The 27655-nt window shown below is 41.0% G+C and overlaps 2 protein-coding genes across 4 annotated transcripts; both read left to right on the top strand.

Annotated features, from left to right (window-relative positions):
- Positions 1–736: 736 nt before the first annotated feature.
- arl6ip1 (ARL6 interacting reticulophagy regulator 1) lies at positions 737–6811 on the top strand. Its single transcript, XM_084571172.1, has 6 exons — positions 737–910; positions 1674–1807; positions 2237–2356; positions 4065–4182; positions 4583–4667; positions 6202–6811. The coding sequence occupies exons 1-6, from the start codon at positions 875–877 to the stop codon at positions 6318–6320; spliced, it is 612 nt and encodes a 203-aa protein (XP_084427298.1). The 5' UTR covers positions 737–874; the 3' UTR covers positions 6321–6811.
- Positions 6812–12037: 5226 nt separating this feature from the next.
- Positions 12038–27023, top strand: fus (FUS RNA binding protein). Of its 3 annotated transcripts, none has more exons than XM_084570164.1 (14): positions 12038–12098; positions 13488–13512; positions 13758–13930; positions 14038–14212; positions 14438–14661; positions 14784–14973; positions 19762–19796; positions 22225–22266; positions 23547–23656; positions 24072–24201; positions 24318–24416; positions 24595–24766; positions 24956–25053; positions 25887–27023. In XM_084570164.1, exons 1-14 carry the CDS (start codon positions 12086–12088, stop codon positions 26141–26143), a joined length of 1743 nt encoding a protein of 580 aa, XP_084426290.1. In that variant the 5' UTR covers positions 12038–12085; the 3' UTR covers positions 26144–27023. The 3 variants fall into 3 exon arrangements, with proteins under 3 accessions (XP_084426290.1, XP_084426292.1, XP_084426291.1); XM_084570166.1 differs by having other exon boundaries at positions 25360–25970; XM_084570165.1 differs by lacking the exon at positions 12038–12098 and adding an exon at positions 25360–25492 and having other exon boundaries at positions 13165–13512; positions 25887–26026.
- The last annotated feature ends 632 nt before the right edge of the window (positions 27024–27655 follow it).

Below are 27655 nucleotides of genomic sequence, written 5' to 3' on the forward strand. Positions count from 1 at the left end.
GCTGAAGAAAAGCTGGTATAACTCTTTCGGTTTAAATCATTCGTCGTTTATAAGAAAATATACCCATAAAACAACGTTATGTTTAAAATACGACCTACTACAATTGGTGGGTCGAGATAAAGCTAATCATTTCAGAGCAATCCATTTCAGCAAATTCCCAAAATTCTAAATATTTAATGCTTTTTTTTTTTGACACTACAGAAAATTTCGTTTTGGACTGGCAAGCACTTTTGAGTTGTCGTAGGTATTTTTATTTTTAACAAATATTTAACAGACTAAATGGAAAATTAATAGAAACAATTACAATTCAGTAATCACTGGCATAATACATAATTCAGCAACTAATTTCTTATAATTTCAGTTCAATCTTCTTTTTTTTCCTGCTGTCTTAACACTTATTATTTAAATAAATAAATGTTAAGTTTGACATGCGGTAGCGTTTTACAAGACTGGATTAGATTATCGTACGAACCAAGCACGAAGTTCCTGCAATCAACCAGTGCATCAACATTTAAAAATAAAAGACATTAAAATTAGTTAATCATTAGTTAATCCCAAAGCATATACCGTTGAAGTCACTGTTGGATTGATTTTACATTTATTTATTTATTTATTTATTTTAGCGAGAGAGAGAGAGAGAGAGAGAGAGAGAGAGCGAGAGACAGAGAGAGAGATACAACTACAAATCCCAGAATACCTTTGGGGCAAATTTTGAGATAAAAACATCCTGCCTCTGTTCGACCGTTAGAGACGCTGAAGCCAGTAGAGGGATCGTGTGCAGGCTGTCTGTCTGTCTTTCACTCACGCTGCGGGTCATTTATCCGACAATAAAAACGGATTCACAGTAGAAACATAACCGACCGATTCAGCAACGATGTCTGACAGCGACAACAAAAGCGCAAATACGCTAGTGAGTATTAAAAACCATTTGAATTTATTGGGGCGGGGCGGTGGGGATTTAAATCTGTCTGTCTGTGGGTGTGTTTGCAGCAGTAGCATAAAGCGTAGCAGATAATCTGGTGGCGTTCACTTCACGCAGACGAGGCTGTTAAGAGATGTATTCAGTTAGTTCTTGTGGAATTTGCATAGCCAAGCTTCCCTACGATTTAGCTATGAGTGGTTATCCGACAATCAGCCCAAGTCCCCGTCGCTGGATTGTGACTATGACCGCAGCTAACGACTAGCTGGCTAACTAGCCACTTAGCTTGCTGCTCTTGGCTCCAGCAGAGACCTTCCTCTTTGTGAAATATTAGCAGTAAAAGCGAAAGGTCAAACCTGAAATCGAGTTATGACATTTTCACTCGGCGTAATTTGATGAAATGTGTGTTTTTAGAGGTAATAACTTGCTCCGATCTTGCACGGCTACTGCACTGTCATACCAGTGAATTCCGTTATCATCGCCTTTCTTATCGCTGAAGGCTCACACACCCAAGAACGAGGCTAATGGACGGAAATCAATATAATTTAAATTCAGAATAGCTACAAAAAGGTCGAAATCTACCGGAAAGCTACTGTACTTGTACCACCAAACCACTGCCCTGACTTATGGGGGCAGATGCGTGTCATTTACTCCCAAATGACACTGATAAAACAGTCATTTTGTCACGCTTCTTCAAGGAGAACAGACTCATGCAAGTTGTTAATTTGGTTAAAGTGTTGGACTTTGTGTTCAGGCTCAGGAAACGGCCCAGCTGGAGGAGCAGCTGCAGGGCTGGGGGGAAGTGATCCTGGCCGGGGATCGTGTCCTGCGCTGGGAGAAGCCTTGGTTCCCTGGAGCCCTGATGGGCGCTGTCACTGTACTCTTCCTGTGAGTCAATTTTTTCTGTGTGCAACATCACACGGCTACCCACAGCTGGGTACATAGCTTCCGTAGCACACGTTTCCTTTCTCAGATCAATGAGAGATATGTTAAAGTGTCTATACTACAGGGAAACTGTGGATATTAAAGTTTGTGGCCTTAATCATCATTTTATGTTTTGTAAACCTGAACTCTAATTTTGTATAATGTGGTCTTTATAGATAATGTCATTACTAGGAAAAAAAATCATGTTAATATTCTTAAGCATTAGATTTAATCAGAGGTTCGCTCTTAGATGCAGATCAATTTTAAAAGTGCAGCGTACTTGAGCAGAGATCTCTCAGTCCCAACAAGCAGCTGTTCAAAAACACCAAACACTTGCTCCAGTTTGAGCAACTGCAGTGAGATGTGTTAACAATGACCGTGTTTCCCCTTCAGCCTCGTTTATTACTTGGACCCATCAGTGCTGACTGGACTGTCCTGCACCGTAATGTTGCTCTGCCTGGCTGACTACCTTGTGCCCACCCTCGCACCCCGCGTGTTTGGCTCCAATAAGTGGTAAGAGCTTAAGGATTGTTTGTTTCCTTCTTATAATAATATATTCTCCTGTTTTGCTGTTTTGGTATGGATTATTTTCTCTACTTTTTACGCAAGGATTCACTCAAATGACAACATGAACCCTTGCTGGACGAATAATATGATTTTCAAACTCAGTTTTATTTCCATTGTTCTCAACACGGTGTCAAATTCCCTAAAATGTCCATAACAGTTGGAATAAACTGAGTTGTAAAACTGAACCCGCAAGATTTAAGTGTGATTTGCTAACCTGGGAAATCATGGATCAGTAATGAAATTTCGAGATGGGAAGTCCTAAGGCTCGTGGGGAAAAAGTGTAAGTGAAGCAGAGACGCAACTGAGGAGTGTCTTTTATTGGTTTCAAATTAGAACGAAACGGGATGAAAATAATAATAATGTGGAACCATCTGAGAGATTTGCACCATGTTTGTGCCAAAAAGCACAATATCACTTTGGAGAAAAAGGGGTCTCGTCTCTCTTCTTCTTTTTGCCACATTAATATTTTGTCACCTGAAACCGGCCCTATAGAGAGTCCCAGAGCTTCATGGAGCTTTGACATTACTCGGTGCTTTCAGCCTCTTGACTCAGCTGTGTGTGTTAGATCTTGAGAACCAGACACCCAGGACAGGATTGAGTAACAGCCTGCAGTTGGCACACTGTGTTGGACATCCGTCCTCCACCAGACGCCTTCAACCTCTCAATATATAACCCTGCATCAGCAGAGCATGACCTGCCATGCTGCACATTCCTCAAGCAGCGGCAGCGGCAGCGGCAGCAGACATGCTGGGCCTGTTCAGCAAGACGCACCAGCGACTGTGTTCTTTGGATAACTGGTAATGCAGGGAGTAGTAATGTGTCCTTACATGCTTTCTGACAGGGTTTAGTTAATGGAGAAACTGAGTTGGAGAGACGGTTATGAACTCATGCACCTGAGTTTAAGATTGCCATGTAATTTTAGTTGTATCCCAAGGATGAGCAACTATGGATCAGATCCTTTGAGCTTATATTGTAATTGATGCTATAGCTAAATTGGACTGCAGCAGATTCTGCCTGGGGGCTATTTGTAGGTTAAAAGGAGCTATCAGAGTCTGGTCCCCATTTGGCTCCCCGACAACAAGGACAGAAATAGGGAACGATGGCTAAGCACAAAATAAAGACAACTTTCCTCAGCTGTCCCCTCTTCCCTCATCCAAATGAGACGTCTGTGTCCTTGAGTTTTATCTCGTCTGCCACAAAGAAGCGCGGATGTTTTTGTGGTTGTTAACAAAAGGCCTTCACTACAGTTCACCCTGCAATTGTTATTACTTATGAAGCATTCTCTGTATTTGTGTAGTTAAAACATGAGAAATATATTCTGAAAATTGTACTTGTGAATCCAACCTAAGGTCTCCAAAAAGACAGTTTTGTTTTTTGCCAGCTGTCCAGTATGCCAAAATAAGCAGTTTTGAAGACTGACACAAAAAAAAAAGGAACAAGTGAATTTGCAAATATCTATTTGGATTTCCCCCCCCCCTCCTGCAGGTGAGGATAGCTGTATTGATGTGACAGACCTTGGTGATGGCATTGGTTTGATTAAGAGATGTTGGTGAATATTGTTAAGCCTCCCTCTGGCCTCAGCGATGACTGAACAAAAACTTCTCTGTTGGTGTTGTGTTTTTGTAATCGCCCCTCGACCTCTGCTTCTGCGTAGGACCACCGAGCAGCAGCAGCGTTTCCATGAAATCTGTGGTAACCTGGTGAAGACCCAGCGCCGGGTTGTCGGCTGGTGGAAGCGCCTCTGTGCCCTCAAGGAAGAGAAGCCCAAAATGGTACAATACAATTAATCCTAGCACACAAACAAGCTGAATTAGCTGCAGACATGAACCTGAGAGCTGGCTACAGTAAATGGAGCCTTTATGTCAGTTATTACAACAGGGAGCTTTCTCTGTGCTCCAGATAAAAACGTCAGCTGATCTGGCTTCGTTGCTCCACTTAACAGACCTCAAACTGGGTTAGAGGCTGCGAAAAACTCCCTTTTTCACAGCATGCCTGTTAAAACTCACTAAAGTCACATTCATTTCTTTCAATTTCCACTTTGTTGGTCCTTTAAAATGCCATCTTGTATTCTGCTAATAACATGAACCTGAGTTATGTGGTAGCACATGTGAGGAAGGAATCTTTTAAACTCGTTAAATGATGCCTGTAACGTGGCCTCTCTGATCTCCACAGTACTTTGCCTCAGTGATCAGCAGCCTGCTGGCAGTGGCCTGGATCGGACAGCAGGTGCACAACCTGTTCCTCACCTACCTGATTGGTGAGTACATTATAACTTGCGGTAAATGTATCCCCTTTCCTCATGCATTGGTGAAATACTCTGGTTTTCTCTCAGCAGCAGTGCTATTGGTTATGAACACTGTGACTCTTAAGTGGACTCTCGTGTGTTTCCCTTTCTCTCCTCATGTTACACCATTTTGTTTTATATCAGTGATCCAGGTCACGTCCTCATACATTTTCCAAAATAAAATTACATGCTCCACTAAAATGGCTCCCCCAAATCCTGTTACACACGCACACACACAGGCAATTTTAAATCGGGTAAAGCCTTTGACAGTTGTCTTTAGAGCATCTTTCTAGTGGTTTGACAAGAAGACATGATGTCTTTTGCGGTAGGTTTACTGAGCTGCACATGTTGGTGTTTAAGATCGAAGTATAACCAGCGAGATGGGGAAACCTTTTCCTCCTTCAGTGAGGACATGTCCTCCTTTAGTTGCATTTGCCGAATGTGGAAGTTGACCTCTCAATGTGGCCGCAGTGATGTTACAGTTCAGCATTCACACAAGACCCGGAAACAGGAAGAAATGGTTAACTTGGTCAGCAGTTGCAAATCTTGCTGAATTAAAGTAACTTAAATGTCACATGCTGCCATCAGTGACAGCTGATTTATTTTGATGTTTTTGTTCTTTTTGTAAGGATGCATTAACAATATTACACTCTGGTTTCTCACCAGAGTTGGCTTGAAGCTCCTTTTCATATGTAGTCACTTAGGAAGGTATTTACAAGTCTGCTTTGTCAGTGCTGTGAGCTCATCACCAGGCTTCCTGGGAATATGACTCAGAATTTACAGCAGTAATGTAAATCGATACCTAAATGCCTGAGACAAGACGGTTGCAGTAAGAGAGGCATTGAGTTGCCAGTACAATGAGGAAGTTGTGTATCATTTTAGTCTGTGCTGCAGTGTGGAGTAAAATATGAAACCGTCTCTTAACTCTGCTGTTAATATAAAAAATAACTGATGAGCACACCTTGTAGCTGCACTGCAGTGCCCTCAGAGAAATAAGCTGTAAATCAGCAGCTCTGCTGAATGTTTGCATTGCAATCATTGTTGCATTGGCTCTGAGGTGTTGAGTGTTAGCCTGACAAAAAAAATGATGGAGTAGATCTGAACACCGATTCTACAACGGGAACGCCTGCTTCGTAGCTGCTTTAGCACTTGATGCTATCGGTGACTTGTTAAATTAAATGACGCATGTTCAACCTGATCTTAGATGGGTCGACTGATGTTCTGTAGGTCTAAGTCTGCGTGGCACAAACGGTTCACTGCTCTGATGCATAGTATTTTTGTTTGATATGATCCCTGCACCACTGCTCTGGGTATACTGTACAAAGTCTATAAGTCAATTGTAACTTAAAGATTTATATAAAAAGTAAACTGGACATTAAAAAAATTTAATTTTTCTCGGATTAATCTAGGTTAATCTGGACTATTTGTCAATCATGTTTAAGTTAGTAGTTTCCTTTTCCTCTAACGGTAATGTAGATTAAAATCTGAACTTGATATTTTTCCACAGTGAGCTTCCTGCTGCTGCTGCCTGGCATGAACCAGCATGGCATCATCACAAAGTACGCCTCCATGATGAAGAGGGAGATCAACAAATTGCTCAAGCAGAAGGAAAAGAAGAACGAGTAGACGGACATTTGGACGAAGAGGGGGAGTCTCGGCAAGGCGAACCACGACAGGAAGTGGACGGTGGAAGAAAGTTGTTGAAGAAAACGGAGCAGGAGAGCCACAAAGAGCCTCTCTCTGCCTCACAGCTAAAAGCACTTTTTTTTTTTTCACACGTTGGTTTAGTTTAATTTCTTCTTCACACATGGTGACATTTCACCCTCATCAACCACTATATATAGATATATTTTTTTTTTCCCCTTTTGAATGTGTCTGCCACGCATGCGGCCACCGAATGAAGGTCTTCACGAGACAATTTGATAAGCGCACACGTTGTACACAGTTAAACTAGTCCTCCCGTTTCTTAGACCAGCTGTGCTTTGTTTTAAGTTGTCAGTAATGCTTTTAAGCCATTCCCTGTTAGACAGATTGACTACTGAGCAGTTATTGTAGCATTACTGCATCATTTTAACCTCCAATTCCTCACAGTAATTATTTTTTTTTTTTTTTTAAGTCACACGGGAGCTTTTTTGTGCTGATTCTGCTTTGGTTGTATTTAAATGTAGCGCTGAAAACAAACAAAACTGGATTTAAGGTGATCAGGACTTTCTAGAGACAGGCCTACTGCTGTACCGCTGCTAGCTGGACTCTCTAAGTATATTAGTGCTTCGATTAAACCCCCACAGTGTGTTAGCTGGTGTGGGGCGTCTCTGTGTAAATAGGCCTATCCTTCAGTCCACCCCCTGTCAGTTGTCCTTTCTTATTATTTATGTGTTCTTTCCTCCTCAGTCTCCTTGTTTTTGTCTTTCCACTCATTTCATTATTTGTCTTTATTGGAGGTCTTTAAAAAAAAATGAATAAAGTTTCATTTAAATTTATTTACACAAGCCTTGGTACCTAATTTCTAGGTGATTTAGAAGACTTACTACTTTACTACATCTGAGATATTTATAGCAATCCTAACCAAGGTCCTGCTGTTAAAATGTGATTTAACTAATCCTGGCTAAGATGTAATCCCTTCTCATGACATTCAGCTATTCAAACTTTAGTTTTTGCTTCTGCAGAGTTGGTTTCTGTTCACTCTTTGAGCCCAAAACTGCAGCTGCATAAGGACCTCTTCAGGTACAACCCTTTGACTTCTAATGAAATAATTCTTATACATTTTGTTTTTAATTTAGAACATGCAGATTATAGTGGAGTCCTTCTTAAATGACTCGTACTGGTTTTTAAGCAGCATTAGATATTTATGGTAAATGGCCTTGCTTTTATATAGCGCTTTTCTACCTATTGGCACTCAAAGCGCTCTACAGTCACAGACGCATCTACCCATTCGTGCACACACACATTCACACACCAGTGCCATGCACTGGGAGGAATTGGGGGGTTCAGCGTCTTGCTCAAGGACACTTCAGCATGTGGCACATTCCAGGGATCGAACCGCTAACCCTCTGGTTCGTGGACAACCCGCTCTACTGAGCCACAGCTGCTCAACTTTAGCTTGGGTATTCACCAATAACTCAGTCCTGGAGCAGATTTATATTACAGAACATTTTACTTTCCAGCTATACATGAGCTTTTCCAACTCTTTACTGTCTGAGGCTCTTCCTTTTGGATGAGACAAACCAGAGGGGTGTCCTACCAGTTTCATATATTCGATGGGGGATTCCTGTGCAGCGTGCCTGTCGTTTGTGTAACTGTATAACTTGCTGTCAGTAGAGTCTGAGTGCACAGCAGTCCGTCTCCCTGCGCCTCGACGCCCATAGCACCTTGTCTCTGGATCGTCTGCTGGGCTTATCTGGACCGGCCGTCTGCTTCTGTTCACCTGCAAGCAAGTGAGTTGAGATTGATTCCCAACAAAAAACTAAACTAAACTCCAACAGCGGAGTTTAGTTTTGAAGTTCCTCACTGTGAGCCCTGGCGTGCAGAGAATGACCATAAATACTTGGTAATGGTAAACTTTATAGCCTATTGGTGCTTTTTTTTGACACTACCTGTCAGTATGTCATGTTGGTGCCACTGAGTCGGTTTGCCACTGGCCCGCCGTGGTGAGGTGTTAGCTACTGGGAGTGTGTGCTCTGCGTTGTAGGTGGTCCAATACTCGGATGAATATGGTGGATTGGTGATCTCTCTGACGGTCTGGCCACTGCGATACCGAGCCCAGTTTTCCAGCCTTGGGTCTGTTCTCTGAAGAAAGATTATGGGGGTTAATGAAAGGGCTTACATTACCTGGATGTATTATCAAAACTAATGTCTGTATCATAAAATGTCTTAAAATGATTATCAACTTATTAGCTACAAATTAAGAATTTTATAAGTGCCTAATAATGTAAGAGGAAAAAGGAAAAACTCAAACACCACATCCCACCTTACCAGTGTTATGTGTTTGGGCTTGTACACCTCTTTAGAGTGTGACAACAGGACACTCTGCAGCTGCCAACCAAGATCCAGCTGACTCCGGTGCTGAGAGGGGAAGCTGGGCTCTCTTAGTTGGAAGATGAGAGGACGTCCATCAGCGGACCGCCCGGAAAAACTCTGACAGAAGAGAAGACGGACAAGAGGAGATCAATTCAAAAAAAGTTATTTTATTTTGTAGGTTACGTTTCCAATACAATGTCTTCAAACTAGCCTTATGAAAAGAGACCAGGTTCACCTAGACTTAAACCAGATTAACAGGTAAAGACTGTGTAAGGCTCTATCACTGATTTAAGAGGACTATTTGCGTCACTTTTCACAAAATCTTTATGAAAGTTAAACAAAAACAGGTAAAAGTATAAAATAACGAAGTAACACGATCCTGTGAGGGTTAACCTGCGTGTGAGTGGTGGTGTAGTTGGACGGCGTGTCACCCAAGCTCAGGGTGCTCTTATGCAGATGTCTCGGTCTGGAGCGCCTCGCTTTATTTTGACAGTGAGGACACGGGGCTGAAATCTGGTCTCCGACCATTAGGGCATTCATGTCACTACAGCAGAAAACCAGGAAAAAAACATCATTCCAAATCTGTTCTAACTATTACAGTTCTGGGAATCAAAGTAAAATTTGACTAAAACGGTATGTGTTTTGGTTTCGTAGGACCGAGTTCCTGTTTGGATCTGACATTTATCTGTTATCAGTAAGTGACTAACTAAAATGAGTGATATATGATATTCTGTGACTGAAATGCTGTTCTCAGTCACAGAATACTGAGAGAAACGCTGACAGTAAATCAATAATCAGAGCAGAGAGCTGTCACTTACCTGAGAGGCGCTGGGCTGCTTCTGTGCAGACTTTGCTGTCATGGCGATGAGAAAACAAGAAAAAAGTGCAGCGTGTGAATTCACACTCTGCACTTTCAGATTCACACCACAGCTAGTGTTTGACACGTTTACTTTTAATTTTTTATTTTTTTTTGTATTTTGCTTTCAGAACATTGTTGAGCTGTGTTCATGACGTCTCTGTTCTGTGCCACTGTGGATGTTGACAAAGAAAAGGAGCATACCGTTTAGCTGTACTTTGTACACAAATATACAGCAGGCCTCAAATGTCTAAGCCCACCATTAGTGATCTTTCTATTTTGGATTTGTTTCATATTTTAATAAAATCAGTATTTAAATTCAGTTTGAGTGAATTGCTGTTCTGTCTTAGCCCAGGCCAAATGTTTGTCCGTGTTTGAAGAGGTTTGGAGTTGCTCCTTGTCATTTGAGACTCCTTCTTTTGTCAGAGTTACATGGATCAATGACATACACTATATTACCAAAAGTATTCGCTCACCCATTCAAATGATCAGAATCAGGTGTTCTAATCACTTGGCCTGGCCCCAGGTGTATAAATTCAAGCACTCAGGCATGCAGACTGTGAAACAAGACATTTGTGAAAGAATGGGCCGCTCTCAGGAGCTCAGTGAATTCCAGCGTGGAACTGTCATAGGATGCCACTTGTGCAACAAATCCAGTCGTGAAATTTCCTCGCTCCTAAATATTCCACAGTCAACTGTCAGCTCTATTATAACAAAATGGAAGCGTTTGGGAAAAACAGCAACTCAGCCACGAAGTGGTAGGCCACGTAAAGTGACGGAGAGGGGTCAGCGGATGCTGAAGCGCATAGTGCAAAGAGGTCGCCGACTTTCTGCACAGTCAATTGCTACAGAGCTACAAACTTCATGTGACCTTCAGATTAGCCCAAGTACAGTACGCAGAGAACTTCATGGAATGGGTTTCCATGGCCGAGCAGCTGCAGCCAAGCCACACATCACCAAGTGCAATGCAAGGCGTCGGATGCAATGGTGTAAAGCACGCCGCCACTGGCCTCTAGAGCAGTGGAGACGCGTTCTCTGGAGTGATGAATCACGCTTTTCCATCTGGCAATCTGATGGACGAGTCTGGGTTTGGAGGTTGCCAGGAGAACGGTACATTTCAGATTGCATTGTGCCAACTGTGAAATTTGGTGGAGGAGGAATTATGGTATGGGGTTGTTTTTCAGGAGCTGGGCTTGGCCCCTTAGTTCCAGTGAAAGGAACATTGAATGCTTCAGGATACCAAAACATTTTGGACAATTCCATGCTCCCAACCTTGTGGGAACAGTTTGGAGCGGGCCCCTTCCTCTTCCAACATGACTGTGCACCAGTGCACAAAGCAAGGTCCATAAAGACGTGGATGACAGAGTCTGGTGTGGATGAACTTGACTGGCCTGCACAGAGTCCTGACCTGAACCCGATAGAACACCTTTGGGATGAATTAGAGCGGAGACTGAGAGCCAGGCCTTCTCGACCAACATCAGTGTGTGACCTCACCAATGCGCTTTTGGAAGAATGGTCAAAAATTCCTATAAACACTCTCCTCAACCTTGTGGACAGTCTTCCCAGAAGAGTTGAAGCTGTAATAGCTGCAAAAGGTGGACCGACATCATATTGAATTCTATGAGTTAGGAATGGGATGGCACTTCAGTTCATAGAATGAGTAAAGGCAGGTGAGCGAATACTTTTGGTAATATAGTGTATCTTTCTAATTTTGTTTGCTCATGCTGTTACAAATGCCTTTGTTTGGTGCTATCTTGAGCAAAATGCTCTTTAAGACTATTATAAAAATGCAAAGGCCTTTATTTTGTTTCCTGTCTTTTAATACAAACACTTCTGATACACTTATTATTTAAAATACCAATTTCTATTGAAATATAGTGCATAAATTGATTTTCTTTCTGTTAAAATATAATATTTAAAAAAACAATATAATAATATAATTATAATAATAATATTTCATTCATTCATTCATCTTCCATACCCGTTTAGTCCTGTTAAGGGTCACGGGGGTCTGCTGGAGCCTATCCCAGCTGTCATCGGGCGAGAGGCAGGGGTACACCCTGGACAGGTCGCCAGTCCATCGCAGGGCCAACACAGAGAGACAGACACACTCACACTCACACCTACGGCCAATTTAGAATCACCAATTAACCTAATGAGCATGTCTTTGGATGGTGGGAGGAAGCCGGAGTACCCGGAGAGAACCCACGCAGACACAGGGAGAACATGCAAACTCCACACAGAAAGGCCAGCCAGCCCATGGATTCGAACCGGTGACCTTCTTGTTGTGAGGCATCAGTGCTAACCACCTCGCCACTGTGCCACCCCATAATAATATTTCTTTTTTTTCAAATAAATAAATACTGCAAGGCGCCCCCTGGTGGGTGACGGAGGATTGTGAACGGGACGCTGGTATTCGTTCATCCATCTTCGTCTTGATTCCTTCTCTCCGGTTCATTCATTTAAGAAACGCAGTTAGAAATATTTTATGATTAAAGGTTGTTCTTTCCTCATATAGATGGCGTCTAACGGTGAGAAATGCATTTAGCATCTCTATAGTGTCTGAGCAACACTGCTAGCTAATGTTAGCAAACATCTTCACTCTAGCTACCGGTGTCAAGGCGCTAGCTAGCAGTTAGCTGCTAACATTTGTGCTTAGATTCCTGCGGGGCAAGGCGTGATGCCATTTTTATTTTCACAATAGAATTAATCAAGACCTCGTAGAATCGCTTGTCCGTCATCGCCAGCTAACGTTGCCTAATACTGACATATGCGTTGTTTTCACTGAATAGCTCCGCTGCGGTTTATTTGTTTGGTTAGCCTTTAGCTTGCTGCTAGCTAGCTAGCTAGCTCAGCTGTGCTACTGACCCAGTTTTTGATGCTGCCCCGCCTCTCTATACACAGACTTTCAATCCGGTCTGATGTGATCTACACAGGGGGAAAAAAACATAGAAACGCCCTAGTATGATTTATCAGATATGTGTTTTAAATTGTCGTTGTTTATCTAGTCACAAGTTGTCAAGGCCAGGTGTTGTTGTTTATCTGAACCTGATATTATCATATTATAATGTTAACCCATTATACCAGGTGTATTCTGTATAAGCAAAAATCTGAAACCTGTTTATGTTTATTTATAGAGCAAAGGCTTCTTTAGTGACTTGTTTAAAAGTGTGTTTTAAACTTTTCCTGTTGATCTTGTCCAGATTTGACAATATAGTTGTTTTGGACCTGGAACTGGTCACGTGTGATTTGGAGAAATTGAAATGTGTGTGTTTTAAATGAACGAGGAAAAAATGAGTCACAAATCTGAAACTATGTTTTGAATAGTGTTTGATTTTGCTGTGTAAATGTAGTTCAAATTCAACAAATCAAATAAAGTGTATTTTGATGTGGACCTAGTCTGATGTAATCTGGATGGTTAAAAAAAAAAAGACATTCACAATTAAATTAGAAGGTTAAAAGGCTGTTTTTGACAGTTTCTAGGTATATGTCTACGATGGGCTGGGTCTCTTTGTTTACTTTTGTAAATAACAGATCTGAAAGGGGATTTATAACGGCATTAAGGCTTTAACTAGAATATCTAACAACATTTCACAGAGAGGATCAGTCACTTTGTATTGTCTTGGTTTTCATTAAACAGGATGCTTGTCTTCTTTAATTAGTGAAACAAAGCCTAGAAAAACTCCACTACCACAAGAAGGCGTTACAAACACCATATTGTTTGCAGCGTTAAACTGCTAGTTGCACATCCTGTTGTATTTATGTGTTAGAAGACAATGTGTTCTTATATGATTAAGCAATTCAAATCCATCCAATATAACTGTTGTTGTTTTTATTATAGGTTATGTTTGCTATGTTTGGTATTATTGAAATGTATTTCTGGTTAATGTTAAACACTGTGCTTTTACATTTTCACACAGATTATTCCCAAACATCAAGCCAGGGGTAAGCTATGCAATTTATTTATACAGCTTTATTAATACATTTGTAAATATTTTATGAGCGCCTACATTTAGGTTTAAGCAAATTAAAAACCAACATACCTTTGCAGAAATTTATCTGGAGATTATTAAGGATCATCAAGTAAAAGCACACATAAATACGAGGTTAAACAGCATAAAACTGAGTCAACATGTTTACTCTTGGGGGATAACGTGTCTGAATTGTGCGCCATTGATTGTTGTTTGCAGATATGGTTCCTATGGTGGAGGTGGAGGTGGTGGTGCTGCTAACCAAGGCTATGGTCAGTCATCAGGCCAGAGTTACAGCCAGCAGGGCTACGGAGGCTACAACCAGAGCTCTGACAGCAGCCCCAGCTCGTACAGCCAGGGAGGTTATAGCAGCTACGGTCAATCGCAATCAGGTAGAGGAAGACTCAGTAACTCTCCAAAACTACAGCCACTGTTCTTCAGTTTTACGCTGCATTATAACTGTCCACAATTACTTGTCCTTTAACCTGCTTTCTCCCAGGAGGTTATGGTTCACCGCCCTCAAACCAAGGCGGTGGTGGTTATAATCATACCAGTCAGTCCTATAGCTCTGGAGGATATAACAGCAGTAGCCAGCCGTCCAACATGAGCTACAACCAACAGTCATCTTTCTCTGGCTACAGTCAGCAGCAGCCTCCACCTTCCTCCTCTGCAGGGTAAGACGCTACCAGCTACTGGTTCTCTATGTTTTATTTACTCACTTAAACATCATTTTGACTATTCGTTTTCAAAATAGAAATAGATAAAACTCCCTCCTATATTCATAAAAGCTGATTGATAACTACTGGTTGAGTTTTCACTTCCACTGATTTGGGGTGTCAGGACTGCAGACATGGTGTTTTCTTGTCTTTTAATGGTTATCTTCTGTCTGCCTCTAACAGCTATGAAGGTAACTCACAGGCCTCTGGTTATAACCAGCCGCCAGGCAGTGGACAGAGCGGGGGCGGCTATGGCAGCAGTGGAGGCCAGTCTGGTGGCTATGGGGGCAGTGGAAGCCACCAGCAACCTTCTCAACATGGAGGAGGTCACTACAACCAGCCGCCAAGTTACAGTTCCCCTCCTCCGCCAAGCTATGGTCAGCAGAGCCAGTATTCTCAGAGTGGAGGTGGGGGTTTATGTTAACTTCTTATGTTTAATTTTTTTTGTTTGTTTTTTTAGTTCAGTGGCCCAGATTCCACTTTTAAAACCTATGTTGAGGTCTGATTGTCTTCATGTTTTTTTCCTCAGGATATGGAGACGAAAGCCCACCAATGAGCGGAGGTGGAGGATACGGTGGTCCTGACGGGGGTTATGGAGGTCAGGATGGCCGCGGTGGCAGGGGCCGTGGTGGAGCGTTTGGAGGTCGGGGTGGCGGTGGTTTTGACCGTGGTTTTGATCGAGGTGGACGAGGTGGACCACGAGGAAGAGGAGGCATGGGGTAAGTGTTAAGACATTACCCAGTCTTCACGGTTGTCGGTCCTGTGTGAGTTTTCTAAAGCACGCTGAATCTTAGTACAGTGATGGATGTAAATGCCCCTTTTGGTTTTACATATAACTGTATATGTAGACGGATAAAATGAGAGAAGGGTTAGCATTTCATATTTGTAGCTACAAGAGAAAGTCATCAAGAGGACATGTCTTCTTACACTTGCTTTTAGGGAAGGTAATCTGGGGTGTTGCTAAATTACCACTAATAACTGCTGTCTACAGTGCCATTTGTGCAGGTTTTCTGTCATAGCCGTATCCCATACATGCACATATCATAGGTGAATACATGTATATAGAAACGGTCTAAGTCCTGTGCTGCAGTTCTGCATATATAACGTCTGTTGGTGGATGAACCAGTTCTGATCAAATGCCATATATTACCAAAGCAAGGGTCCTTAATCACAAACCTAAAAGTTACGATTAACACAAAATGCTGAAGTAGTATGAGGAGTATGAGAGACGCTATGTGCCATTATTCATAAGGTCAATGCATCATAATGTCTTTGTCTGAAAACGTTTTTATTATTGAGTGATTTTATGTTTATAGTGGCATGTCCGTGACTGACTTCATTCTCCATAGTAAAGTTCTTCCACACAGTGGTTTCGGATCATCTTCTTCTTTGCTGTGGCTCTTGCCAAGCGCCACTAAAAAAGAAGAGGAATAAGGCGTTTTTATGCTACAGAGACATTGTCTTTGGTTTATGGCAGTCCTAAAATAAATAACTGCAAAAGATCGGGCTTGGCTGAAGCCCAATACCAATCTGATCGTTTTAAAAATGCCTGGATCAGCCCTGATACTGATCGCCCCGATATTAAACAGGACATCCCTAGTTTGGGCTAATCCTTATTTGCTCAGAATGTGAGCTAATGGGAGATACGCCAATTAATGACTGGTTTAGGTTGTATGGTATTGATGCATCCATCCCTGCTGTGACTGGTTGATGTGGTAGAAACCATTATTTTAATATGATAATGGTATAATATATTATTATATTATTGTGAAGTTACTTTTGCAATACTGTGAGCAATCCTTGTAAATGTTCCTGCATGATTTGTTGTGCAAAACTCTTCGAGTGTGAACAACATGACGCAGCTAAAGGTCAGTAAATAATAAGTTTAATTATTGCTCTCATTAGTTCTAATATAATCTCATGAATCCTATGGGAGTCTGGAGTGAATCCTCCAAGTCAAGGTCCTTGTGATTCAATGCTGATCAGAAAACATATCAAAATTATGATTATTATCACCAAATGTTCAAAGTGTCAGCTAATATACAATACTGACTTGTGTAAATCATTAAAATACATCCTCGAGTAAAGTGCTGCATTATGAACCAGACAGCTGAACTGGCCTAATGTGGTTAACAGATATGTCTGCTTCTGTTTAAAATCCTACAAATGATAGTTTTCTCATACCTCAGCGTCAGTCATTTTAGGAAAGGTTTCAAAGATATGTGTCCATCTGACGGAAAAAAAGCTTTTATTTCAATAAAAATGACAAGGAACAAAGTGAAATACTGCCATCTTCCATTCGCCATAATATGAATATTTGAAGTTCATTGCGTTAAACACAAGGTGGAGCTAGTTCTTCAGTTGTATGCTGTTACCGTTGCAAAAAAAGAGGACGCAATCGAGTGTTCATAAAGAATGTATAAAACATGATGAAGATCAGTGTTTCCATACAAAAGATATCAAACTATGTAGAGAAATGGAACATTTAAGAATACCTCTGTGTTTTGTCATGGTGATTGGGCTGAACATGGTGCGCGTTGATCTTTCTTACAGTACAAAGTCTTAAACACAAAAAACATCGATGACTCTGTGCAGACTCTCCTTTGCCAGGATGTTGATCCACACAATATCAAACTAAAATGTCGGGTCCCAAACTTTCATTGGATCGTTCGTACAGACATTTCAAAACAATCCCGATTGTTTAAAAACCAGGTGATGAAAAATAATTCTGAGTTAACCACAAAAAGTAAACAAACAAATATCACCAAACACAGGTTGAGAATTAATTTGTGTGAGCTGCAACACGCTGCCTAAACAATGATACTTCTACAAACTGCTTTTCCGTGCGAACCTCGGAAAGAAAGATAGAAATGCAAAAATACAGAGAAACCATATGGTAAGTTATGTTTTTGTTTTTCATATCAAGGTTGCCCTAACCTAATAATGCTGGTGATAGACTTGGATAAACTAGTTTGCCATTTCATTTTATGTTTTCTCATTCATTTCGTATTTAAATGCCTTTCCCCCATAGGTCATCACAGTGTCCTTTAGTCTGGCAGCAGATTAGTCATGTGTTTGTTTTTAACAAAGGACAGAGTTAAACTAGATCATCTCGGTTTAAGATTTGAGAATGGAGGAATATGTACGTGTAAAAATATGTAACAAAAAACAAAAAGCTACCGGTGACTGTGTGTTTGCCACACCAGTGTTTTTTATACCAAACCAAATATCGCTTCAGAAAGTATTTGGATCTCTTCACTTTTTTGGAAACTTTTAGTTGTGGATTTACTTTTATATTTATAAAATAAAAAATGTCCCATCGATCTATGCGACATGACCCATAACAATGAAGGTGAGTAAAGGTGAGTTAAAATGTTACTTGCTACATAATCATATTGACTGGGCAACATGGGTTGTATTGACACCAGATGTTTTGGTTTGGCATGGTGTCTTTTTTTTTTTTTTTTTCTTAAGATTATGTGGGTGGAGTTTATTACTTCCGTTGCTAGAGCAAAGGAGGGGAAAATCCAGTTTCTAAACATACCTGAAAGTTTCCTGGACGTCATGGCTGTCCTGATATGCAGAGTTTGTGTGTGGAATTGTGGGATCTTCAACAGTTTCGCTTAAAAATGACTGAAAACATCAGCGGATTTTCGCACGAGTCCGGAAATTAGACAAAGAGAACTCAATCAAACAACTGAAACAAAAATATTACACCTGGGCATTTGTTCATTGGAGTAAATGTATGTGTTTGTACATATCTGTGAGTGTGTGACCCACTTATACAACAATTAAATGTTTCTAGTAACTTCTGATCAGTCGTCTACAGCAGCTGGGAGGAATTTTAGCCCATTCCTCAGTAAAGAACCGCTTCAGTTCTGAGATGTTGGTGAGTTTCGTCCACAACATTTCTACTATATTAAGGTCAGGACTTTGACTTGGCCGTTCCAAAGCATTCATTTTGTTCTTCTTTAACCGATCTTTTGTAGAACTCGTGTGCTTTGGGTCGTTGTCTTGCTGCATGACCCAGTTTCATTTAAGATTCAGCTCACAGACAGAGGTTCTGACATTTTATTTTAGAATTCACTGGTATAATTCAGAATTCATTGGTCCATCAATTGATGGTAAGTCGTCCTGGCCCAGATGCAACAAAACGGGCCCAAACAAGGACATTACTACCCGTGTGTTTCATTGATGGGATGACTACTGGAACACAGTGTTATTTTGTCTCCAGACATGATCCTCTCATTGAAGCCAAACAATTCTACCTTGGACTTCTTTGTCCCAGTTGTCTTCTGTCTTGTCCACATGATGAAACTGCAGACAAGCAGACTTTTTCTCTCAGGAGAGCAATGGCTTTGTCCTTGCCCCTATGCCATGCACACCATGGTTGTTCAGTGTTCTCTTGATGGTGGATTCATTAACAATTAACTTTAGCCAATATGAGACAGACTTCTAGTTTCTTAGAAGTTACCCTCCTTTGTGACATCTCGGATGATTAGACATATTGCTTTTGGAGGTCACAGTCTTCTTAAGTCTCCTCCATTTGTTCACAATCTGACTGTGGATTTGTAGATTATAAATTCTTTAGAGAAAACAGCAGCTCTTTTTCTGAGGTCTTCAGATAGCTCCTTTGTCTGTGCGATCATACACTTCCACAAACATGTGTTGTGAAGATCAGACTGTGGCAAATCCCTGATTTATTTCATTTGTTTGATTGGGGTTTGATTGGCGATATTTGGTTTGGTGTCCCTTTCTCTACAACAACAGCCAAAACACTTCCATATCAAATAAACGCTAGTCTTGACTCAAACTAACGCCACAGTCACAGCCACAGTATATTACCATCGCCTGCCTTTCTCACCTGTTCCCACCACAATCCCAACCAGCCCTTACAGGATCACTTACTGTCATACTCTGCTTTAATCAATCTTTGAATCTTCTCCTAGGCTTTTACCTTCTCTCCAGGCTGGCTTTCTGCTCTTAAGCCATCATTTGGGAAATTGCAATATGGGGAAATTCTTAGACAGTAAATAGTCTTCCTGTAGAAAGTCTTCCTGTAGAAAGAACAATTACATTTATGGGAAACCCCTCAAATATCTGGGATTTGCAGGAGTTTGTGTAAAGAGTAAAGGTTGCCTAAGACCTACAAAGTACACAACACCCATTCTGGGATCAAAGGTGTTGATGTTTGAGTTGGTTAATTGACGTTATATCATGGAATAAATGGTACATACCAATTTATAGAACTTCACGATAAAAATACAATCCAAATACAGCTGCTTGTAAAAGTATAAAGACAAGGTCTTTAAACTGGCCCCTTGACCTTGAGGTATATGCAGAAGATTGAAAAGATTGAATAGGGGGTCAGTAGGACGAGAGCTAAAAGAAGAGGGGTGGGTTTAATGAAGAGACCGTGAGAGTGAGCATTACCCACAACCCATTGAGAGAAATCGCTGTCAGCGCCAGCCTTCAATGCGTGTCGTTTTTCTCTTCCTCTTCATCAGAATGGGCGATCGTGGAGGATTCAATAAGTTTGGTGGTAAGTGACAAAAAAAAAAAAGAAAGAAAAGAAAAACACTCAGCAAAAAGGTTTGTTGAGTTTGAGGAGTCAAAGCTAATGGAAAGCAAGATCAAAGCTGAAACCATAAAGCTGATAAAAACTGGTAATCTTAGTATTTGGTTTCAGAGTGATTGAAATTCAGTAGTTTATACTACTGCACTGATTCTCTGATATCACAGAGTCTCCAAAGGAGAAAAAGCACAATTATTTATTGAAGATTTTATCATATTGAGGAGTATTACAGTTCAGGTCGAACTTATTCTTTAGACTTTCTATATGCTACACAAGTGATGCCTAATGTTTTCTATAACTCTGCTGTACAGGTAAGAACACTCGGTGTGCTTTAGTTGTACCTAAATATGAAACTTTCCAGCAGAAGGTGTTAGACGCTATATCGTAGGTTCACCTACAGTTCATCTGCTTTCATCTCTTTTGCGTTGGCATTTGATGGACAAGCATTCAGAGATTTGTCTGGTCTTTTTTAAGTAAAAAAAAAAAATGCTTGATGTATGGGGGAGTCTAAATTAACAACAAAAGGAATGCAACGATCAACAGGTTGAATGGATGAAATTACCATATATGTTCTCATAAGAAATTGGCACCATTGCCAAAGTACGTTCTGTACATTTCAAAGAGTTGAATGTGAAAACCGGTTGGATTCCACCACAGTGGAATGTTATCAAGTACCAGTCACTTGATCTGGAACAACGCTGCACACAAGTTTGTGTTTTCTAAACTACATAGGAGGCTGCTTGGAACAATGGATCAAGCAGAATTAAAGCTCAATCGTGCTCTGTTTCAACCAAAGTGGGGTCGTTGTAGTAATGATAATGTGTCACAGCACAGTGTTTGGGTGTTTTAAGTTTCAGTTGTGCAACAGGGTTTAGTGGTGGAAACAAATCTGTGCAGTTTCGGTTAAGAACTGCCCGCAGCAATGCTGACTGAAAGGTTTATTTGCTAACGAAAACAAGCAAATTACTGAACAAGGTGGTGCATGAACCAGAGGTAATCTAGAGGTCAGAGTTCAGCATTTTGATGGCCCAAGAAGGAAGCTTTTTCTGCATGTTTGCTTTGGGCTTCTGGCTACTGAGCGTAGAGGCTGGACCTGTTTATCGCTTAGGATGACCTTCATAATCCTCTGAGCTCTGGTTCTCGATCTTCTGTGAACAGATCCATGTAGATCTGATGGGAGACCAGTCAGTTCTGGTGGTGCCTCCTAAATTTTCTAAGCACCAGAAGACTGGCATTTAACACCCTGAGAGACACATGAACATCACAAAAGTATCAACAATGAAGAGCAAGGAATCGCAAAATAATGTTGAATGTTAAAAATAAAAGAGCAACAGTTTTCAAATAGAGCAACTCGAGGTCAAGTGTTCATTGTACTGAAGAATCTAAGACGTCAAACCAATACCTAAACATATTAGTCACAGTGACACGAGACGAAAGAGGTATGTCATTTTCCGAACCAGTTTTTGTCTGAAACAAGTCATCTGTCAAGACAGGTGCTGCCTGGTCAGTTCCTCGAGCCACATTCTTTAAAGATGGATCATCAGTGTGTTAACATCTGTCGCCGTGCGGAAAAAACGAAAAACAACAAAATGCCTATGCTGACATGCAAGGCGTTTGTCTTCTGCGGACAATGCACAGTTTGCTTTACAAAAGGAACATTTTGTTCAGCTCTAGCTCTGCTGTATCATGCTGCCAGTGAAATGGCCAGCTTCAAAAAACTGAATGGTACTTGACACTGGAAGTTGTTTTATGAGTGGGTAAAGTGTTCAGTCAAGTTCTCAGTTGACAAACATGATGTTCTTGTTCCCAAGTCGTATGTTGGGATAATTTCCAAGAACCCTTTGTTGAGCTGTGTGAAAACTGAAGCTGACAAAGGAATTAATGAATGACATGGACTCTCTGCTGAAGGTGTACCTGCGAAAAAAAAAAAAAAAAAAAAAAAGGGGGATTGTGTTTTAATGCATCTCCTAGGTTTTAAAGACTGGTAATGTTTGTGTCAAAGGAAATGAAATCAAGATGCTTCAACCTAAATGAAGTGACTTGTTTTAAACATCAGATACAAGAGCCTGACATGAGTGGTTCTGCAGGAAGTGTTACCTCAACAACAAAAAACCACTGAAACCAATTAATGTACCTTGGCACTCATCACGTTGAAGGCTGTTTCTCAGTAATGTGGACAGTCTTGTTTTGGCAAGTACAGATCTTATCACCTAATGCCCTCAAGGTAATGAAAGATGTAACTAATAATGACACAGCAGAAACACACAGGATGATAAAACGTGTAATTATGGTACGCGCCATAGATCTTGGGATCAAGGTTGAACAGAAATTGTCGTGTGAATTGTAAAAACATTTCTGTTCCACAACTGATGTCTGTTTTTTTTGTCCTCTGAAGGACCGCGAGAGCCGGGACATGGGCATGGAGGACCCGGCTTCAGTAAGCGTGTGTTTGTGTATTGTTGTTGTTGTTTTGTTTTATCTTGGCCCAGCTAACTGCGAACCAGACACTCTGTTGACTCATTCAATCCGTGTACCTTCCGTTCATTCGTTTTTCGTAGTGAAACCAAAGAGAAAAAAAACGAGAAACCATTTGTTTTTTCGCTATCCGTTTTAAAAACCAAAATGGAAAAAACGGATAACGGATCGTTTTTTCATTTTCCGATTCTCCACCAAAATGAAAAATCTAAATTTTGGATTACGGGATCTGCCCGTTGGTTTCGTTTTACTTTATGAATGGAAAGAATGTCGAACGAATAGACGTCATCTACACTCAATGACACGCACCACTCTGCCCCTGATTGGACAAGGATAATACACAAGGCAACAGGTTTTTTTCAGTGAGAAGTCAGGTCCGAGGAGAATTTATGCTTATGCTTATGCTGAGACAACTCTTGGAAGGCTTGTTGAACTATAAGTTGTTTGTTTATTATTAATAAAGCAGTTAAAGATTTACTCCCCTAAGGCTGTCTTTCATGTGAGTCAATTATGTTAGTAGCTAGATTGTAGGCCAACTGGCTTGGAAGCTAAATCGGTTTGCTGCTAATGTAGCTAGCGCTAGGTCATCTAGCTGTCCACCACTAGCATTTTCCAAAAAGAGACGTGCCCCCAGGCAAAACGAAACGGAACGAGCAGATCCCGTAATCCAAAATTTAGATTTTTCATTTTGGTGGAGAATCGGAAAATGAAAAAACGATCCGTTATCCGTTTTTTCCATTTTGGTTTTTAAAACGGATAACGAAAAAACAAATGGTTTCTCGTTTTTTTCTCTTTGGTTTCACTACGAAAAACGAATGAACGGAAGGTACACGGATTTCATTCCTGTGATGTCAGTCACACATTCTTGAACTCTTCCAGGAAGTTTTTTTTTTTTTTTTTTTTTAACAACACAGTTTTCTCCGCCCGTTGACCTAAAGATGATAAATGACTCTGACTTTTATTGACAAGTCACCCCATCCAAACATTTTTGTTTTACAGAGATTCGTTAACCTTAAGATCACGTTTTCACATGGTACAAATAAAACCTAGATCTAACGGACGTATTGAATGAACCCTTAAAGAAAAGCTGGATCATCAGTGCGTAGTTTGTTCTGTCACAGCTTTAATTTCAAGTTCATGGTATAATTAATTTATTGTAGAGCACAAATCGATCTTCACATTGTGATGCTCTGCTAGCCTCCTGTTGCTTCATTAACCTCCGCCCCTATCATCTTCAAACAGTGCAAGACCAGGATAACTCTGATAATAACACCATCTTCGTTCAAGGCCTGGGAGACGACTACACCGTTGAATCAGTGGCTGATTTCTTTAAGCAGATCGGAATCATAAAGGTAGCTCTCCAGAGCTTCATGTTGGGTCATTAACCAGTGCATCAGGAATCATTTTTGAGGCGCTTTGGACCTGAGTAAAGTTGTGTTGAATTTAAACAAGTGGGAGCCTCACATACAGATTAATTAGTAATTGTGCAATTCACTTTGAGACACAATATGCAGGCACATGGTAAAAACTAATCAGATAAGTGGAATTTGTTAGCTGCCTTTGTACTTCAATAGTAGTTATTCATTCATTCAATGACGTCTTACGTTTCAGATATGATCAACAGTCTAGTTCTGTACATCCTGACACAAATATCGATCCATGGCTCTGGACTTCTTATTTTTATCTCCCTGAATTGTCCCATTGTTGGATGTAATCCAATACATAACCGGTGGAATTTATTGCTTCTCCCTCCGTCCGTCTTCGTAGGTCAACAAGAAGACGGGCCTGCCCATGATAAACCTGTACACAGACAGGGATACGGGTAAACTGAAGGGGGAGGCCACGGTTTCCTTCGATGACCCCCCCTCAGCTAAGGCGGCCATCGACTGGTTCGATGGTGAGTCCCTGAGTCTCTGTTTTTCTTTTTTTTTACATTTTGCTTATCTTGTCATTTAGTTGACCTTAATTTCTTGCCCTGCCTTATGTCCACTGGTATCTATCACTCCTCCTCAGGTAAAGACTTCAATGGAAACCCAATCAAGGTGTCCTTTGCCACCCGCAGAGCTGACTTTGGAGGCCGAGGGGGCATGAGGGGAGGTCGGGGACGAGGAGGTGCGGCTTTTTCTTTTTAAATTTTGAAAAAAATGCTGCCTGTTAGCATTTAAACGCTTTTATAATGCCATCAGGTCGGCAGTATGAATGTCAGTGATATACTGTACAAGTTAAGCATCGTCACTCACATATAATTCACACTGATAGATGTGACTGCTCCATTGTTTGATCTGTGCAGGCCCAATGGGTCGTGGAGGATTTGGAGGGGGTCGAGGTGGAGGTTTCCCTGGAGGCAATGGAGGCAGTGGAGCAGCAGGAGGAGGAGGAGGAGTAGGTGGAGGAGGAGGAGGAGGAGGAGGAGGAGGAGGAGGAGGACAACAGAGAGCAGGAGACTGGAAATGTTCAAACCCGTGAGTTGGGATTTGGTGATTCCCCTCATCATTACACAAAGGATTTAGATAATGGAAACGCTTATTAAACATTGCACATACTTATTGCACTTGTAGTAATTCATAAGTCACAAGCTTTTGTAGTACCTCGGGATGAATAAAATATCTACCTACCTTCCTTCCTCTTTCTTTCTCTCTTTCTTTCTTTAGTAACTGTGGCAACCTGAACTTCTCATGGCGTAATGAGTGTAATCAGTGCAAGGCGCCGAAACCTGAAGATGCTGATGGGATGCCACCTATGGAAAGAGGTCAGACAAAATATTATGTACCAGTTAAAGTGTTTAATAAAACTCTTTTAACTAGGGCGTTTGTATTTAACTGTTTATTTAAAGGCAGTCCTGTATTTATTTATGTAATGCTTTGTTATTCTCAGTTTGCCATTCATTACTACATTGCATTGTTGTTGTTTGTTGTTTTATTAGAGTGAGTCATGCACACACATGCACGTTCAAAGAGATGTTATATTGCGACTCTGACACACTTGTTTGCCGGCCAAATTCTCACCATAAAGTCGAACAGTGTAAAACGCAGTTATTTCCTTGTTGCGTTATCAGGAGGTTACGGAGGAGACCGCAGGGGAGGGTTTGAACGGGGCGGCTTCAGGGGCAGAGGCGGCGACCGCGGTGGCTTCAGAGGCGGCCGAGGAGGCGACCGGGGAGGATATGTCCCTGGAAAGATGGATGCGAGGTCAGATACGAAAAAGATACGGCTTAAGGAAATAGTAGTGAAATTAAATGTCTGCATGTAGGAGAGGGTGTCTGATTGATTTCCATTTGATCAACAAAAGAGAGGTTGTTTTAAGGTGATACTGCCGTGAGATAGACTGGCGACCTGTCCAGGGTGTAACCTGCCTCTCGCCCACACACTCCCCCGTCCCCACCCACGACTTTCCAGAGGACAAACAGCTACAGAAAATGAATGAATGAATATATAGACTAGTAGGATAAACTGTTACGGTTTGATTAACTTGGTCCAATAGATTCCATCAGATTTATAAAGCAGCAAAGTCTTGAGTCATAGGTTTGCATATTGACATTTCCAGCTCTCTATGTTGAGTTAAGCATTGTGGTTTTGTTTGCAGGGGTGACCGCAGACAGGAGCGGCGGGGCCGTCCCTACTGAATTGGACATAGTCCGTGTCCAGCCTAGCCCTCACCTGTCATCATTTATGTATCTCTTTATTCCTTTTCATTCAGAGTGCAGAAGAATGTCACTGTCCCTGTTTTTGTGTTTGCTCTTGAGTCTAACTGTGTTCTGCTCAGCGGGGCCTCACATAGGAAAATTAAAATTTAATTTAAAGGGAAATTTTCTTTCCTTTTTTTTTTTAACAATCTTATAGTTGGCTATAAGTCCTGTTGATTGTGAGATTTAATCCACAGTGACGTCAGCGGAAACAGCTCTGTCAGCATTAATATTAGTCCGTCTCCACCTGCTGTGACAAAGAAAGATAAACATATTACGTGTGTGTGTCTGAGGTGAAACATTTGCAAGTTTTCCATTTAAAGAATTGTGGAGGATTATGTAGTAGTCTGGAAGACAAAGCCTAACTGCCACAGAGCTACTTCATATGTCAGTAGGTGTCAGTCATTCTGATGAGTTCATTCTGTGTTTTCCACTGAGGACTTAAAAACCTGTCCAACGGCTCTTGCTGATTGTGCTTTTGTGCTCCTTTATAAATGGGTTGCTACCACTGTTGCCACATCTTCAGACTTCTGTGAAAGATGTCATAGATGTGAGAAACAATTTAATAGAACTGATTAATTAAGGTCAGGGCTGTGGAAATAAAATCCTGGTTGCTTCAAGTAGAATCCCACAATCAAGAAACAGACTTTAATGTGACACTACAGGATGTGAAGTTCTTTACGCTGCGGCGATCCAGTGAGCCTCATGCTACACTTTGAGGGGTGGATTTATCCAGTGATTAAAATATTATGAGGATAGCACCTCTTTGCAATCTTTGGGTTTAAAAAAATCAACATATGAAAGTTGGGGGGAAAAAAGTAATTCAAGCTAAAGGTAAAGAGGTCAAAAGGATAAAAGGCTTTTAGATGAGGATCAATGTCTTTTTATTTCCCGCATCATTAAAGTGACACACCCGTCTAGTGACTGAAATGATTCCAACCAACCGTGATCAAAGAAATAAAGTTTAGAAAATGAGGCCTCGTTTCTGCAGCTGTGTGTAAAGTATGTTTGTTCCTTCAAAACAGTATATTTATTTATTATGAGTTGTTTTTGTATTGTGCTGGTTTCCAAATGAAAGTATTCACAAAACAATCATTGTGTCTGTGGTTCTTACCGACTGTGCAACACATTGTTGGACTGCGAGAATGTTTCCTCATTGTTCAGCTGCCTTCAAAGTTACAAGCATTTGAACACCTGTTTGGGATTGTCTTGTTATTTGGAGGATGTTTGCTCAGAAGACTGAAGTGCTCATAATTCTCAGAAATACTAAGAATCTTGAGTTTTTCAAGCCTTTACATTTTAAAATGTGAAAAGAGTTTTTCAGGTTGTGGCTCTGTTTCCTTCTCGCCAGCATTTGGCTGCCAGTCCTGTTCAAATGTGGCACACTGCTCAGATTTACAGATTGACTCCCTGATTACAAGTATAGGATTTTAGTTTCCTCATACTTTCATAATAGCGTTTACAAGAAGGAACTCTACTCCCCTCTTTTTGATATGCTCTTTTATAGTTCCATATTTTTAGGCTGGGCCTTCACTACAAACAGCTTTACATGATACACAGTTTCTTATATTTATCTTACGCCCTCTTTCCTCTTACTGGCACGTTTTCCAGAAGTAGTAGAATGATAGTAAATTTTTAACATCATTGTATCTGTAAACCTGTGGGAGCA

Source organism: Chelon labrosus, assembly GCF_963514085.1.
Source record: "Chelon labrosus genome assembly, chromosome: 21".
Lineage (NCBI taxonomy): Eukaryota > Metazoa > Chordata > Actinopteri > Mugiliformes > Mugilidae > Chelon > Chelon labrosus.

Excerpts from the sequence above, each read along its gene's own strand:
- arl6ip1 (XM_084571172.1), top strand. The coding sequence starts at position 875 with ATGTCTGACAGCGACAACAAAAGCGCAAATACGCTA. Across the intron at positions 911-1,673 it reads ACAAAAGCGCAAATACGCTA|GCTCAGGAAACGGCCCAGCT; the intron begins GTGAGTATTAAA and ends CTTTGTGTTCAG. Across the intron at positions 4,668-6,201 it reads GTTCCTCACCTACCTGATTG|TGAGCTTCCTGCTGCTGCTG; the intron begins GTGAGTACATTA and ends ATTTTTCCACAG.
- fus (XM_084570164.1), top strand. Across the intron at positions 23,657-24,071 it reads AGCAGATCGGAATCATAAAG|GTCAACAAGAAGACGGGCCT; the intron begins GTAGCTCTCCAG and ends CCGTCTTCGTAG. Across the intron at positions 24,202-24,317 it reads GGCCATCGACTGGTTCGATG|GTAAAGACTTCAATGGAAAC; the intron begins GTGAGTCCCTGA and ends ACTCCTCCTCAG.